This window comes from Bos taurus, chromosome 5 (genome assembly GCF_002263795.3).
Source record: "Bos taurus isolate L1 Dominette 01449 registration number 42190680 breed Hereford chromosome 5, ARS-UCD2.0, whole genome shotgun sequence".
NCBI lineage: Eukaryota > Metazoa > Chordata > Mammalia > Artiodactyla > Bovidae > Bos > Bos taurus.
In genome coordinates, this window is record NC_037332.1 from 70,775,166 (window position 1) to 70,788,104 (window position 12,939).

The 12,939-nt window shown below is 43.4% G+C and overlaps 1 protein-coding gene across 3 annotated transcripts in view; it reads left to right on the top strand.

The window, feature by feature from the left end:
* BTBD11 (BTB domain containing 11) overlaps nucleotides 1–12,939 on the top strand; it is a 332,136-nt gene that overhangs the window by 197,503 nt on the left and 121,694 nt on the right. For all 3 annotated transcript variants that reach the window (XM_024992023.2, XM_059886625.1, NM_001205745.1), the window contains exon 2: nucleotides 1,215–1,364. In XM_024992023.2, the coding sequence (XP_024847791.1) occupies nucleotides 1,215–1,364 (150 nt within the window). The remainder of the gene's footprint in view (nucleotides 1–1,214; nucleotides 1,365–12,939) is intronic.

Here is a 12,939-nt window from a genome sequence, read left to right on the forward strand (position 1 = left end):
CTTCTCATCTTCTCTTACCATAGAGCATGTATGGTATGGCTTTGTGGTTATGTGTATAATAGTCCATCTCCTTCACTTAGACTGTGAGCCCATTGAGAACTGGAGTAGGTGTAGCCTGTCTATCACCATATCCTCAGTCCCTAATGCAGGACAACACATGCCTGCCTCATTCGTTGTCTCCTCTGTGATTGACATACAGCAGGTGTATCTGTTAGTCATCACCATAATGATACTGAGTAACAAACAACCCTGGGTATCTCAATGGCATATTAAATTAACACTTGCTTTTGTGGGGCAGCTCCAAGCTACAGATTATACTGGATCGGCTCTGTGGGTCTCTCACCTTCCTTACACCAGCAGGCTAAGCAGGGTGTGTTTTTCTCATGACAATGCAAAAGCGCAAAAGAGCAAGTTCAACTGCACAGGTGCTTTTCAGACGTTTGGTTCCATCATATCTCTTAACATACCTTTAGCCAAAGTTTGTGAAACCAAAAGTCAAGGAGCAAGAAAGCACATTCTGCCTATGGAGGCTGTGGTGATGACAGGAACAGTGAATATTTCTGAGTAGTTAATCGAAGTAAGTTCTCAGGTTCTCACTAAATGATCATGGAATGGAAAGGACGGGATAAAAATAATTGGACTCCAGGGATCTCCCATGGGTATTCACCATACAAGCTACAAAAGCCCGTGGGGACTTTTTAGCTCCTGAAATACAGCTCTATGGAGAAAGTCAGAGCTTTGTCTGACAGATAACAGCCCAACCACCCAGAGTGGAATTTGCTGGGGAAGTAAAGCGAGCCCTCAGAGGACTGCCAGGAGAGATGTCTTCCAGGGCGCTTGGGGTGGCAGCTGCCTCGGGAAGGCTGGTGGGACCATGACCACTGAGTTCTCAAGAGGTGGTCTGAGTCTCTGAGACCCCACTGAGTCTCTGCACAGGTGGGGTCCCTGCCAGTTCTGAGGAAATGATTTTCTTCTGTGTCCTTTGGGCATGTGCACATACAGAAGGATGTTTGTTAAATCAGGAGACCTTTGGAAAGACCTAGACATCATTTCCAAGAGGATGCAGAGCCTTGGTTCCCATGTTTCCTTTGCATTACCAACTCTGGTGTGGTTTGAGGCTGTGCATGGGGTTTGAGGGGTTTTGCACCCCTCCTTTGGGTAGCAGAAAAATGACAATCTGTTTTCCTTTCACCCTCTGTTCCCACCACCTGCAGGAGTGCTCTGCCTGCCAGACAGCCTGAACCTTCACCGGGACCCGCAGCGGACCAGCAAGCCGGGAGAGCTGCCCATGTTTAGCCAGTCCGAGCTGAGGACAATCGAGCAGTCCTTGCTGGCCACCCGCGTCGGCAGCATCGCAGAACTGAGTAAGTGGATGCTGGTTCTCTGCCTACTCTGTGCCCAAGGGGCTGACTGTGCTCAGGGCAGTGTTCTGTAACCTATCTGGTGGCTCCTTTTATTAAGCACCCGCTACGTACACAGGTCAGTGATGGCCGTGGTGAAGGCGAGGGCTCTGGAGTCAGGTAGACTGGTAAAGACTGCCTTTGATGGAGGTCAGCCTCCTACCCTTTTCTAAGCCTCCATTTCCTTTTTTATAAAACAGAGAATATGGTAATACTTCACTTAGAATGTGGTTGTGGTAATTCAACAAGCTGACACCCACCAGGGAGGTCTCTGCAGTCCCTCGCACCCTAGTCCCTAGCACTACATTTACGGTTAATGCTGTAAAGACTGTTGATTTCCACAACGGGACCACGTCTGTTCAGAATCCTCCACTGGCTTACCATCTGATCCACAGGAAAAGCCCAAATCCTCAAAATTTCATCCAGGCTCCCCACCTGTATCCCTCAGACATCTTCCTCCACTTCCTCCCCAGGCCTGCTGAACTCAGTCACACTGGTACCTCTTGTTCCTTGAACATAGCAGACATACCTCAGGGCCTTTGCACATACTATTCCCTCTGTATAAACCACTCTCATCCTCCAGATATCCACATAGCTTATTTCCTCATTACCTTCAAGTCCTCACCCAAATGTTATCCCTTAATGAAGTTTTCCCTGACCACCCTATGTAAAATTATAACACCCTAAGAACTCTGTTCCCTCTTCACTGCTTTACCTTTCTTCTCAGCTATTACCCTATGGCATGCTCAATATTTCTTTTTGTTTTTCAGTAACAAGTCCACTGAGATATAATTTATATCCTGTTCACCTACTTAAAGTATATCATCATTCAATGGCTTTTAGTGTAATTCCAAGTTATGCAACCATAACCACAATCAATTTTAGGACATTTTCATCACCCCAACAAGAAACCTGATAGCCATTAGCAATCATTCCCCTCCCTCCTTCCCCCAGACACCCTCAATAGTTGACTCATTTTTTTTAACTATCTGTTTCCTGCTATTAGAATATGTTCTCACAGAGAGAAGAGATATTTGTTTTGTTCACTGTTGTAACCTCAGCACCATGAATACTGCTTGGCACATAGTCAGTCCTTGGAAAATATGAAAAAAGGGAGAGACAGAGACAAAGAGAGGGATGGGAAGAGAGGGAGAGAAGGGGCAGAAAGGTGGAGAGAAGAAGGCTGGGGTGTCCCAAGTTTGAGTAATGATTGCTGTGCTTCTACACCTCCTAATTTAGGTCTGGGCTGAGTCTGGCCAACCAGAGGAATATAAATCTGTATTTACTTATGATCCAATTGATTGTCAAATGACACAGCTGTGTGTTAGCTCCAGATGGAACTAGAGTAATGATCACAGAAATGCTAGAGTATGTTAAAGTATGAGGTAGTGTGAAATTCTAGAAAATTCTGAACTATAAAAGACTTAAGGACTCATAAAGCAACTTGTACCTCTTCCCAAGAATTCCCTGTATACCCAGGACAGTCATCCTACCTTGAGTACATGGCTTCCACCTCTGCAAAGGGAAGCAGTCGCTGATTCGAGCTGAAGGGGCTCCTTATGTTCACTGGAGCTACTTTCTTGGCACCTGAATTTGGAAATTCCCATCAAATCGCCAAAGTCATGAGATGCCTTTGATTACAGGGTCTTCCAGCCACTGGTCAGCTGTATGATTGTTCTTAAACTTAAGGATTCTGTGGACCCCTTTGGCAGCCTGATGAAGCCTGTGGACCCTGCCTTAGAACAGTATTTTTAAATGCATGAAATAAAGTGTACCAGTTTGTAAAGGAAGCTAATTATATTAAAAGACAGTTATCAATATATCTTAGCTAAACTGTGATATAGTCATTATATGTTTTTATTAGAACATTATAAAACAAGATCTAGCAGCAACTCTGATGACCTATTATTTTGAGGTGGTGATGTGTGTGAATGATATTTTGAGATATCTGCAACAGTTGGAACGGGAAAAGGAAAGGTCTACATTTTAATAGCCCCCCCAGAGATTCAGATGTAGCTGGTCCAAGCAGATCCCTTGGGGAAACATCTCAAAGAAGAAATGCCGTTTTGTTTGGAACTCCACCAATTTCCAAGACATGCCCATGACCTTGGAAAGGCCGATTCTGGCTACAGGGTTGGATCATGTCTACATGGGTGCCACCTTGGAAGAGGCCCCCACACGTTCTCCTCTGGGGTCTCAAAGGTATGTCCTGAAGTATTTTAAGGGCCCCTCCTAGCACCTGGGCTGGAGCTCCGCTCAATTCCAGTGCTTCTCTTGAAGAAAAGGATTTGCTAAACAAATCTGCATTTTACCTAAGCAGGCAGTCCGCAGGAGCAGCTTGCCACGTAAATTGTTTTTAAGGACAATTTGTTCTGTAAATTAAATGCTGTCGTTGCTGTTGAATATTGACTTTCGCATATGAATTGTTGGCACACAAATAGGTGCTGCTAATTATGAATAGGTTCCCTCCATTCATTAAGTCAGCCCCGTAGAATGTGTGTGCAGAGGCATGTTGATAAGCCACGTCGGCGATGGAAAGTAATAAAATTGCCTTCTTTTCTGATCTGACTGTAATTTAGACTGACTTGCTCTATGGTCTGAATCAATACAGCCTTGCCCTGTCTGTGTACATAGAGAGCTGTTCTTCATATTCAAAGGTTACTCTGCCTGTGCGGATTCCAGAAACCACTGTTGTTCCAGCAATGGTGGGATGGAGAGAGTTTGTTCCCAGCTGTCCCTGCTCTTCTTGAACTAGGCTGCTCAGGGTTGAGGGCAGAGCCCCTGACTATAGCCTTCTTAATAGCCAACAATAATAGATGTTAATCTAGGGAACTATGAAAAATCTACATGAGCTACTTCCAATGTAACCATTATTATCCACATAGATGTGGGAATGAAGGTAAGAAGGGATAAATAACTTGTCTAAGATCAACCACACCTGTGAGTTGATGAGTTGAAATTGAATCCAGTTCTCCAGGCAGAGCTTTCATCACTAGACATGACTCCCTGTCTCTGGGGGAAGCCTGGGTATTTCTAGATGATATGGGTGGACTGTATCTGCCTCTATAATATCAGAACGTTAGTCAGACCTTTGTTCCTTCCAGGTCTGAGGATCTACAGTTTGCTCTGTACCAGGTATTGTGAATGCTGTCCTCAAAACTAAATTGGAGATGTGAGAATTCACAAAGGTTACCGAGTATTTCACCAGCAGGTAGATGACAGACCCACCCCCACTCTCCCACCCGCCTCACCCTGCCCCTGCCCACTGAAACTTCTGTATACACCCTGCTTCTATCCTCAGGGCATCATATTAAAACCCCAAACTGCCTTCAGTGGTGATGTATAGTGGTGATGTTATGGCTTGGGGCAAAAATACATCCACTATTTCCAGACCACCTGCTGTGTGCCAAATGCTTTAAGCACATGAAAGGTATTATTATTCTCATTTTATAGATAAGAAAACTAAGACTTAAAAGGATAAATGTTTTACCGAAAGCCACACAACTCCTAAGTGGCAGAGTCCCATTTCAAATCATCTTTTCTTTTTCTGCTTAACTGTGCTGTGTCCAGTTGAGTTCTGCATTCTAAGCACCTAACACATTGCCCTTAGCTTGGGAAATACCTGTTGAATGTCCAATGAATACACGAATGACCCATAGTGAACTAGTCTGTGAAACAAAAGCTGAAGAAAATGCTACAGGGGAGGGGAACTCAATGAAATTCTTGTCAAATATTTAGTGTTCTATTGAACTGAATTTTGAACTCGGAGGGCTAGAACTGGAATCTCTGTATGTCAAATTATTTGAAAGTGAAAGTGAAAGTCGCTCAGTCTTTGCGACCCCATGGACTGTAGTCCTTGGAATTCTCCAGGCCACAATACTGGAGTGGGTAGCCTTTCCCTTCTCCAGGGGATCTTCCTAACCGAGGGATCGAACCCAGGTCTCCCACATTACAGGCAGATTCTTTACTAGCTGAGCTGAGCCACTCACGTTATTTGAGTGAGAAGCTAACTCACAAAGGTCCCCAAACTGACACAGGCTGGTGATTCTTAACCGTGAGAACCAGGAAATTAGCAAGACAGTACTTAGAGTCCAGTGAGCAGACCAGGCAGGCCTCCCTACCTGATCTGGGTAAGATCCCCATCTCCAGGGAAAGCAGAGGCCCTGGCTGTGCTCATTTTTGAATCAACTCGACTCTTCGTTTGGTCCCATCCATCCCATATTTGTGTCCTCTGAGACCTTGTTGCAGCTCTTCTGCCCAATGTTCCTTGCCTTGCCCCCAAGCTCCCAATTAACCTGCATTGGACAGCCATTAAGTAGAGTAATTGCTTTCTGTTATTTAAAGGGGAAAAAAATGAGGGCTTCATTGAAAAATGCCTCTTTCTGTTTTCTTTTTACACTAAACTGTGAACTTGCAGTTCCCACTCAATGTGTTACTCCAAACAGGACCATTAATTTACAACTGTGCATAAAAAGGGTTTCTGGGTTGTCTCTCCTCAGTGTCACCAGGAAAAAAAAAAAAAGCCCTCTGCTTGGACAAGGAGCCTCTCAAATGTAAATGGGGAAATGGGGTCTTTTCATAAGGTCCTGCTGCCTCTAGCCACTAGAATGTACCTGTGACCCTTTTCAATGGTAAAGTGTCACTGGTCTTAACCCTTCTGTGACTCAATCTTCTCATGTATAAAATAGGGAATGAGTTGTCTTTGTTCAGTCGCTCAGTCACGTCCAACTCTTTGCAACCCACTGCGGCATGCCAGGCTTCCCTGTCCATCACCAACTCCCAGAGCTTGCTCAAACTCATGTCCATCGAGTTGGTGGTGCCCATTCAATCATCTCACCCTCTGTTGTCCCTTTCTCCTGCTGCCTTCAATCCTTCCAGCATCAGGATCTTTTCCAATAAGTCAGTTCTTTGCATCAGGTGGCCAAAGTATTGGAGTTTCAGCTTCGGCATCAGTCCTCCCAATGAATATTCAGGACTGATTTCCTTTAGGATTGACTAGTTGGATCTCCTTGCAGTCCAAGGGACTCTCAAGAATCTTCTTCAACACCACAGTTCAAAAGCATCAATTCTTCAGAAGCAAGGAGCAAGCATCTTTTAATTTTATGACTGCAGTCACCATTTGCAGTGATTTTGGAGCCCAATAAAATTTGGGAGGCAAGTTAAACCACGGTTTATGATGCTGGAGAGTGCCTTGATTTCCTCATCTGTGCTGTGTGACCTAGGTCAAGTAACTTGATCACTCTGATTCCCAGCTTTACCATCTCTGAAAAGAGAGTGATGATACCTCCTACCCCAGGGTTGTGGGAAATTTTGAAAATGTACATAGAAAGTGGTAGCTGACTGTGGATGAACAGCAGGGAAGGAATTGAAGGTGCTGTCACAGTACAGGTTTTGGGGAAAGGAACCCATGTTGGAATATGCAATCCTTTGTCTCAGGGTGATCACAGTGGCATGCAGGAAGACAGCTTAAAGGGAATTGCACTGATAACCTGAGTCTGGAAGGCAGAGCTCCATTTCCCAAAGGGTAGCAAGGGAGATTGCAGGCAATACACAAAACACTTTCTATTTTTAATTGCCATGAATTTTTTATGGGTGCTAGAAAAATATTGGTTTTCCTTTTATGGCACTGATATAAAGTTTCTTTTTTCAATGAATGTATTGTGTGAAAGAAGGAGCCAATTTAAAGAAAAATATTAAGCAAATAAATCGGACCTATGGCACACAGATATGTGAGAATTCATGATGCTGATTTTCAAATGACTGACATTTGGGAAACCTGATTATAAGCAGATTCTCAAGTAGGTTCCTAGAACCAAGCTCTAGCCACCCAAACTCAGTGTAGCTAGTGACAGTGGGTTTGTTGCTTTGGGTTCATGAATGGAGCTGACCGGGAAGCAGCAGATAGCACACACATAGAGTGGGATTTGAAGTGGAGCTAGTGATTGTAGAATCCCCATGCCGATTTCATCTCCCATGACCAACCCTCATCAGAGACATCCTTTAGGCCTGTGATCCAGAGACTGGGCTGATGACAGTGATGACACTGATGGTGATGTAGATAGTATGATGATGAAGATGATAATGGTGGCCAAGATGATGGAAAAAATGGTGCTGGTGATGAAGATGATGATGGTAGTGACAATACAAAGTAAAAGATATATGCTGAATACTTATTATACGTTTAGAATGTGCCCAACCCTATTTCAAGTGCTTTAAGTGATTTATATGATCGCTTCATTAGGAACTATTATTATCTCCATTTTCCAAATGAAGAAACCAATGCTAGGTACTTTCTACATGTTAGCAGTTTAATCCACACAACAAGTTCACAAAGGACATAATTATCCCCAAATACAGAGACGTTAACTCACCCAAGATAATACAGCTGGTCAGTGGCAGGTTGGAAACTCAGACTCAGAGAGTCTGACTCCAGAAAACTTGTCCCTAACCACCAAACACATTGCTCCACCGGGAACAGGGCAATGAATGAGTCATGTCTCTATCCATTAAAGTCAATAGGGGAAGCAGATGTATGGGCATCTAAAGCATGTCTGAATTAAACACGTAACATGTTAGACTTTATCATCAGGTGTTGTAGGTACACAGAGTAAAGGGCAATTGATTCTGAATGGGGGCATCCTGGAGGGCTCCCTGGAAGAAGTGGCATTTGATCACAGCCTTGAGAGTCTTCAGTAGATGAGAAGATGAAGGGAAGGTTCCTATAAAGTGAGAAAACAGCAAGAGAAAAAGCGGAGAGCCTAGAAGTGCAGGGCGAACTGAATGATGCTCTGAGGACACGGTTAGTCCAACCAACACCAAAGCCTTCCCAGGGCCTTGGGGACCTGGAGGGGTGACGTGTGGCCTCAGAACATGGATCCTCTTCTCTTCTCCACCCAATTTTGATTTTTCTTATTTTGAGCTTTTTTATGAGTGCTTTCAAGAAAGACAGAGGGAAAGATGAATGTGCCCCAACCTGGCCCTACATAGGAGGCACTAGAAAGTAAACACCACCTCGCTAAGCTTATTACTCTGATAAACCCAAGAAGCATATGCCATAATTCAAAATTCAGAAATAACAAGAAAAGTTGGAAGGGAATGTCACCCACAATCCCTCTAGGCAGAGAAATCCTTGGTCAACATTTTGCTTTTTTCCCCCTGTTATTTACTCAGTGCATATTTTTAATAACATAATCCTGATCACTGTATGCAATTTTGAATTTCACTTTTTTGCCACTTACCATTTTAAAGATTTTTTTTCATTTATTGCAGCTCTCTGTAAACATTTTTAGTAACTGCATAAGTTTTATCACATACCAGAGTTTATTTAACCATGCTCTGATTTTCAAACATTTGTTTCTTTGTCAAATTTTGGATTCTATAAATAAGGTTTTGGATAAAAATCCTTGTGCATGAAGATTTTGCTGCATTCTGGATTCCAACCTTGGGACAGAGTCCCAGAAATGGAATTACTGAATCAAAGGAAAGGAGCATTTGTTAACACCTTGGCTACACAATGCCAAATTGCCCCATCATGGACTTGGAGCTGGCCACGGCTGCGGTGTGCTGTCTCTGTAAAAAGGACTTAGGTCAGTGTAGGGTGACGAGCACAGACATTAGAATCAGGCAGACCCAGGTTTCCAATCTTCTCTGCCTTGTGACCTCGAGCCTTGGTTTCCTTATCTGTAAAACAGAATTTCTCATCCTGGGCATTATTGACTCCTGGGCAAAACTCTTTCTTATGGGGACTGATTTGTATATTGTAGGATGTTTAGCAACATCTCGAGCCTCTACCCACTAGGTAGAGTAACAGTCCCTGGGATGTGACACAAGAAATGTCTCCAGATATTACCACGTGTCCCCTGGGAGGCAAAATCACCCCGCTTGCGGATCACTGCTGTAAAGCTAAAATAATGTAGTACAGTTCAGTCGCTCAGTCGTGTCTGACTCTTTGAGACCCCATGGACTGCAACACGTCAGGTCTCCCTGTCCATCACCAATTCTCAGAGTTTACTCAAACTCATGTCCATTGAGTCGGTGATGCAATCCAACCATCTCATCCTCTGTCGCCCCCTTCTCCTCCCGCCTTTAATCTTTCCCAGCATCAGGGTCTTTTCAAATGAGTCCATTCTTTGCATCATGTGGCCGAAGTATTGGAGTTTCAGCTTCAGCATCAGTCCTTCCAGTGAATATTCACTGATTTCCTTTAGAATGGACTGGTTGGATCTCCTTGCAGTGCAAGGGACTCTCAAGAGTCTTCTCCAACACCACAGTTCAAAAACATCAATTCTTCAGCACTCAGCTTTCTTTATAGTCCAACTCTCACATCCATACATGACTACCGGAAAAACCATAGCTTTGACTAGATGGACCTTTGTTGGCAAAGTAATGCCTCTGCTTTTTAATATGCTGTCTAAGTTGGTCATAGCTTTTCTTCCAGGGAACAGGCGTCTTTTAATTCCGTGCCTGCAGTCACCATCTGCAGTGATTTTGGAGCCCCAAAAAATTAAGTCTGTCACTGTTTCCACTGTTTCCCAATCTATTTGCCATGAAGTGATGGGACCAGATGCCATGATCTTAGTTTTCTGAATGTTGAGTTTTAAGCCAACTTTTTCACTCTCCTCTTTCACTTTCATCAAGAAGCTCTTTAGTTCTTCTTTGCTTTCTGCCATAAGGGTGGTGTCATCTGCATATCTGAGGTTATTGATATTTCTCCTAGCAATCTTGATTCCAGTTTGTGCTTCTTCCAGCCCAGCATTTCTGTTGTTGTACTCTGCATATAAGTTACATAAGCAGGGTGACAATATACAGCCATGACATACTCCTTTCCCAGTTTGGAACCAGTCTGTTGTTCCACATCCAGTTCTAACTGTTGCTTCTTGACCTGCATACAGATTTCTCAGGAGGCAGGTCAGGTGGTCGGGTATTCCCATCTCTTTCAGAATTTTCCACAGTTTGTTGTGATCCACACAGTCAAAGGCTTTGGCGTAGTCAATAAAGCAGAAGTAGATGTTTTTCTTGAACTCTCTTGCCTTTTGGATGATCCAATGGATGTTGGCAATTTGATCTCCGGTTCCTCTGCCTTTTCTAAATCCAGCTTGAACATCTGGAAGTTCATGGTTCATGTACTGTTGAAGCCTGGCTTGGAGAATTTTGAGCATTACTTTGCTAGCATGTGAGATGAGTGCCATTATGCAGTATTTTGGCATTGTCTTTCTTTGGGATTGGAATGAAAACTGACCTTTTCCATTCCTGTGGACACTGCTGAGTTTTCCAAATTTGCTGGCATATTGAGTGCAGCACTTTCACAGCATCATCTTTTAGGATTTGAAATAGCTTAACTGGAATTCTATCACCTCCACTAGCTTTGTTCTTAGTGATGCTTCCTGAGGCCCATTTGACTTCGCATTCCAGGATGTGTGGCTCTAGGTGAGTGATGACACCATCATGGTTATTTGGGTCATAAAGACCTTTTTTGTATAGTTCTTCTGTGTATTCTTGCCACCTTTTCTTAATATCTTCTGCTTCTGTTAGGTCCATACCATTTCCGTCCTTTATTGAGCCCATTTTTGCATGAAATGTTCCCTTGGTATCTCTAATTTTCTTGAAGAGATCTCTAGTCTTTCCCATTCTATTGTTTTCCTCTATTTCTTTGCATTGATCCCTGAGGAAAGATTTCTTATTTCTCCTTGCTATTGTTTGGAACTCTGCATTCAAATGGGTATATCTTTCCTTTTCTCCTTTGCCTTTTGTGTCTCTTCTTTTCATAGCTATTTGTAAGCCCTCCTCAGACAACCATTTTGCCTTTTTGCATTTGTTTTTCTTGGGGATGGTCTTGATCACTGCCTTTTGTACAATGTCATGAACCTCCATCCATAGTTCTTCAGGCTCTCTGTCTGTCAGATCTGTTCCCTTAAATCTACTTGTCACTTTCACTGTATAATCATAAGGGATTTGATTTAGCTCATACCTGAATGGTCTAGTACCCTATAGAGCCTTGTGAGTCCTAGAGACAATGCATGTGAGGTGCTTTTTCACAGTGCCTGGCACAGAGTAGATGCTCAGTGAACAACAGCTGGACTGTTGCTCACATAGAATCATGGGATGCCACAGCTTCCATCTACAGGTCCTCTTAAGATCTTTCCTGCCCACCTACCCCTAAAAGAGAATTTCCTTCTCTGATTCTTTTTTGAGTTTCTTGCATATATTCTCCTGCTGTGGGAAATGGAGAGAAGGAGGGTCAGACTCTAGGTTAAGGCTTAGTAGAAGGCAGAGGGGTGTAGGGAAGTTTAACCCCTCACTACTGTCTGTTTAACCCCTGCATCATTGTCCAGATATTAAGCTTAGTGGATTGTACTCTGGTTAGGTTATCTTGATGACACCTTAGGGCTCTGGCTTTAGGATATGGAGTTTTCTGTCCTTTGACAATCAGAGTAAATAGTGACCACTTGGACTTTTGTCTCAAGAAGGACTTTAAGGCTGCATCTCCACTCAGTGGATAGGAGTTCTGTGATCAGTTAAGCATGTCTGCCATGGACGTGGAAGAGAAAGGGGAATATTTGCCGTTTTCACCCTCAGCTGAGACCTCACCTCCATAGGCCGGCTCCCACAAAGGGGATGAATAGCCCTCTTGTCAATCTCCTTTTGAGGAAGTAGCCCCTCCCTCAGACAAGAAATGGGAACCTAGAAGGTAGGCCTTGGGCCTGTAGAGGAGAAACTCCTGCCTTTCACTGAGCTGTTTGGATTTTAGGTACAAGTGTCTTATGAAAAGGTACAGCTGGATGGCAGAGAACTGGTGGGCTCTGCAGGCTTGGTTTCAGCTGGGTAATGAGGGGTTGGGAATGGGGGAGACAGTCCCTGACCCCCACAGGGAGCTAGGTTGGAGAGGGAGGGTTAAATTCTAGAAGGAGTTAATGTTTCAGTCATGAGTCTGAAGACAGAATGCCTTCTTATTCAAGGGCTTCTCTCTTTTCTCCTCTATTTTTTCCCTTCAACTGATTGGATGAGGCCCACCCACATTCTGGAGGGTAATCTGCTTTACTCACAATATACTGATATAAATATTAATCATATGTAAAAAATAGCTTCACAAGTAAGTCAGAAAGAGAAAAACAAATATAGTCTATTAATGCATATATATGTAATCTAGAAAAAGGATATTAATGAACCTATTTGCAGGGGAAAAATGGAGATGCAAGTGTAGACAATGGACTTGTAGGCACAGTGTGGGAGGGAGAGAGTGGGATGAACGGAGGAGGTGGCAGCAACATACATACACTAGCAAGTGTAAGAGGAATGGCTGGTGAGAATTTGCTATGTAGCCTGAGAGAGCCCATTCTAGCTCTCTGTGATGATGACCTGGAGGGACAGGATGGGGGGAGAGGAGGGAGGGTTGGGAGGGAGGGGATATATGTATAATTACAGCTGATTTGCATTGCTGTATGGCAGAAACCAACACAATATTGAAAAAATTTTAAATATATATTTAAATAAGTTAAAAAAACTTAAAAAAAAAATAGCATCACAGCAACATTTAGACTGA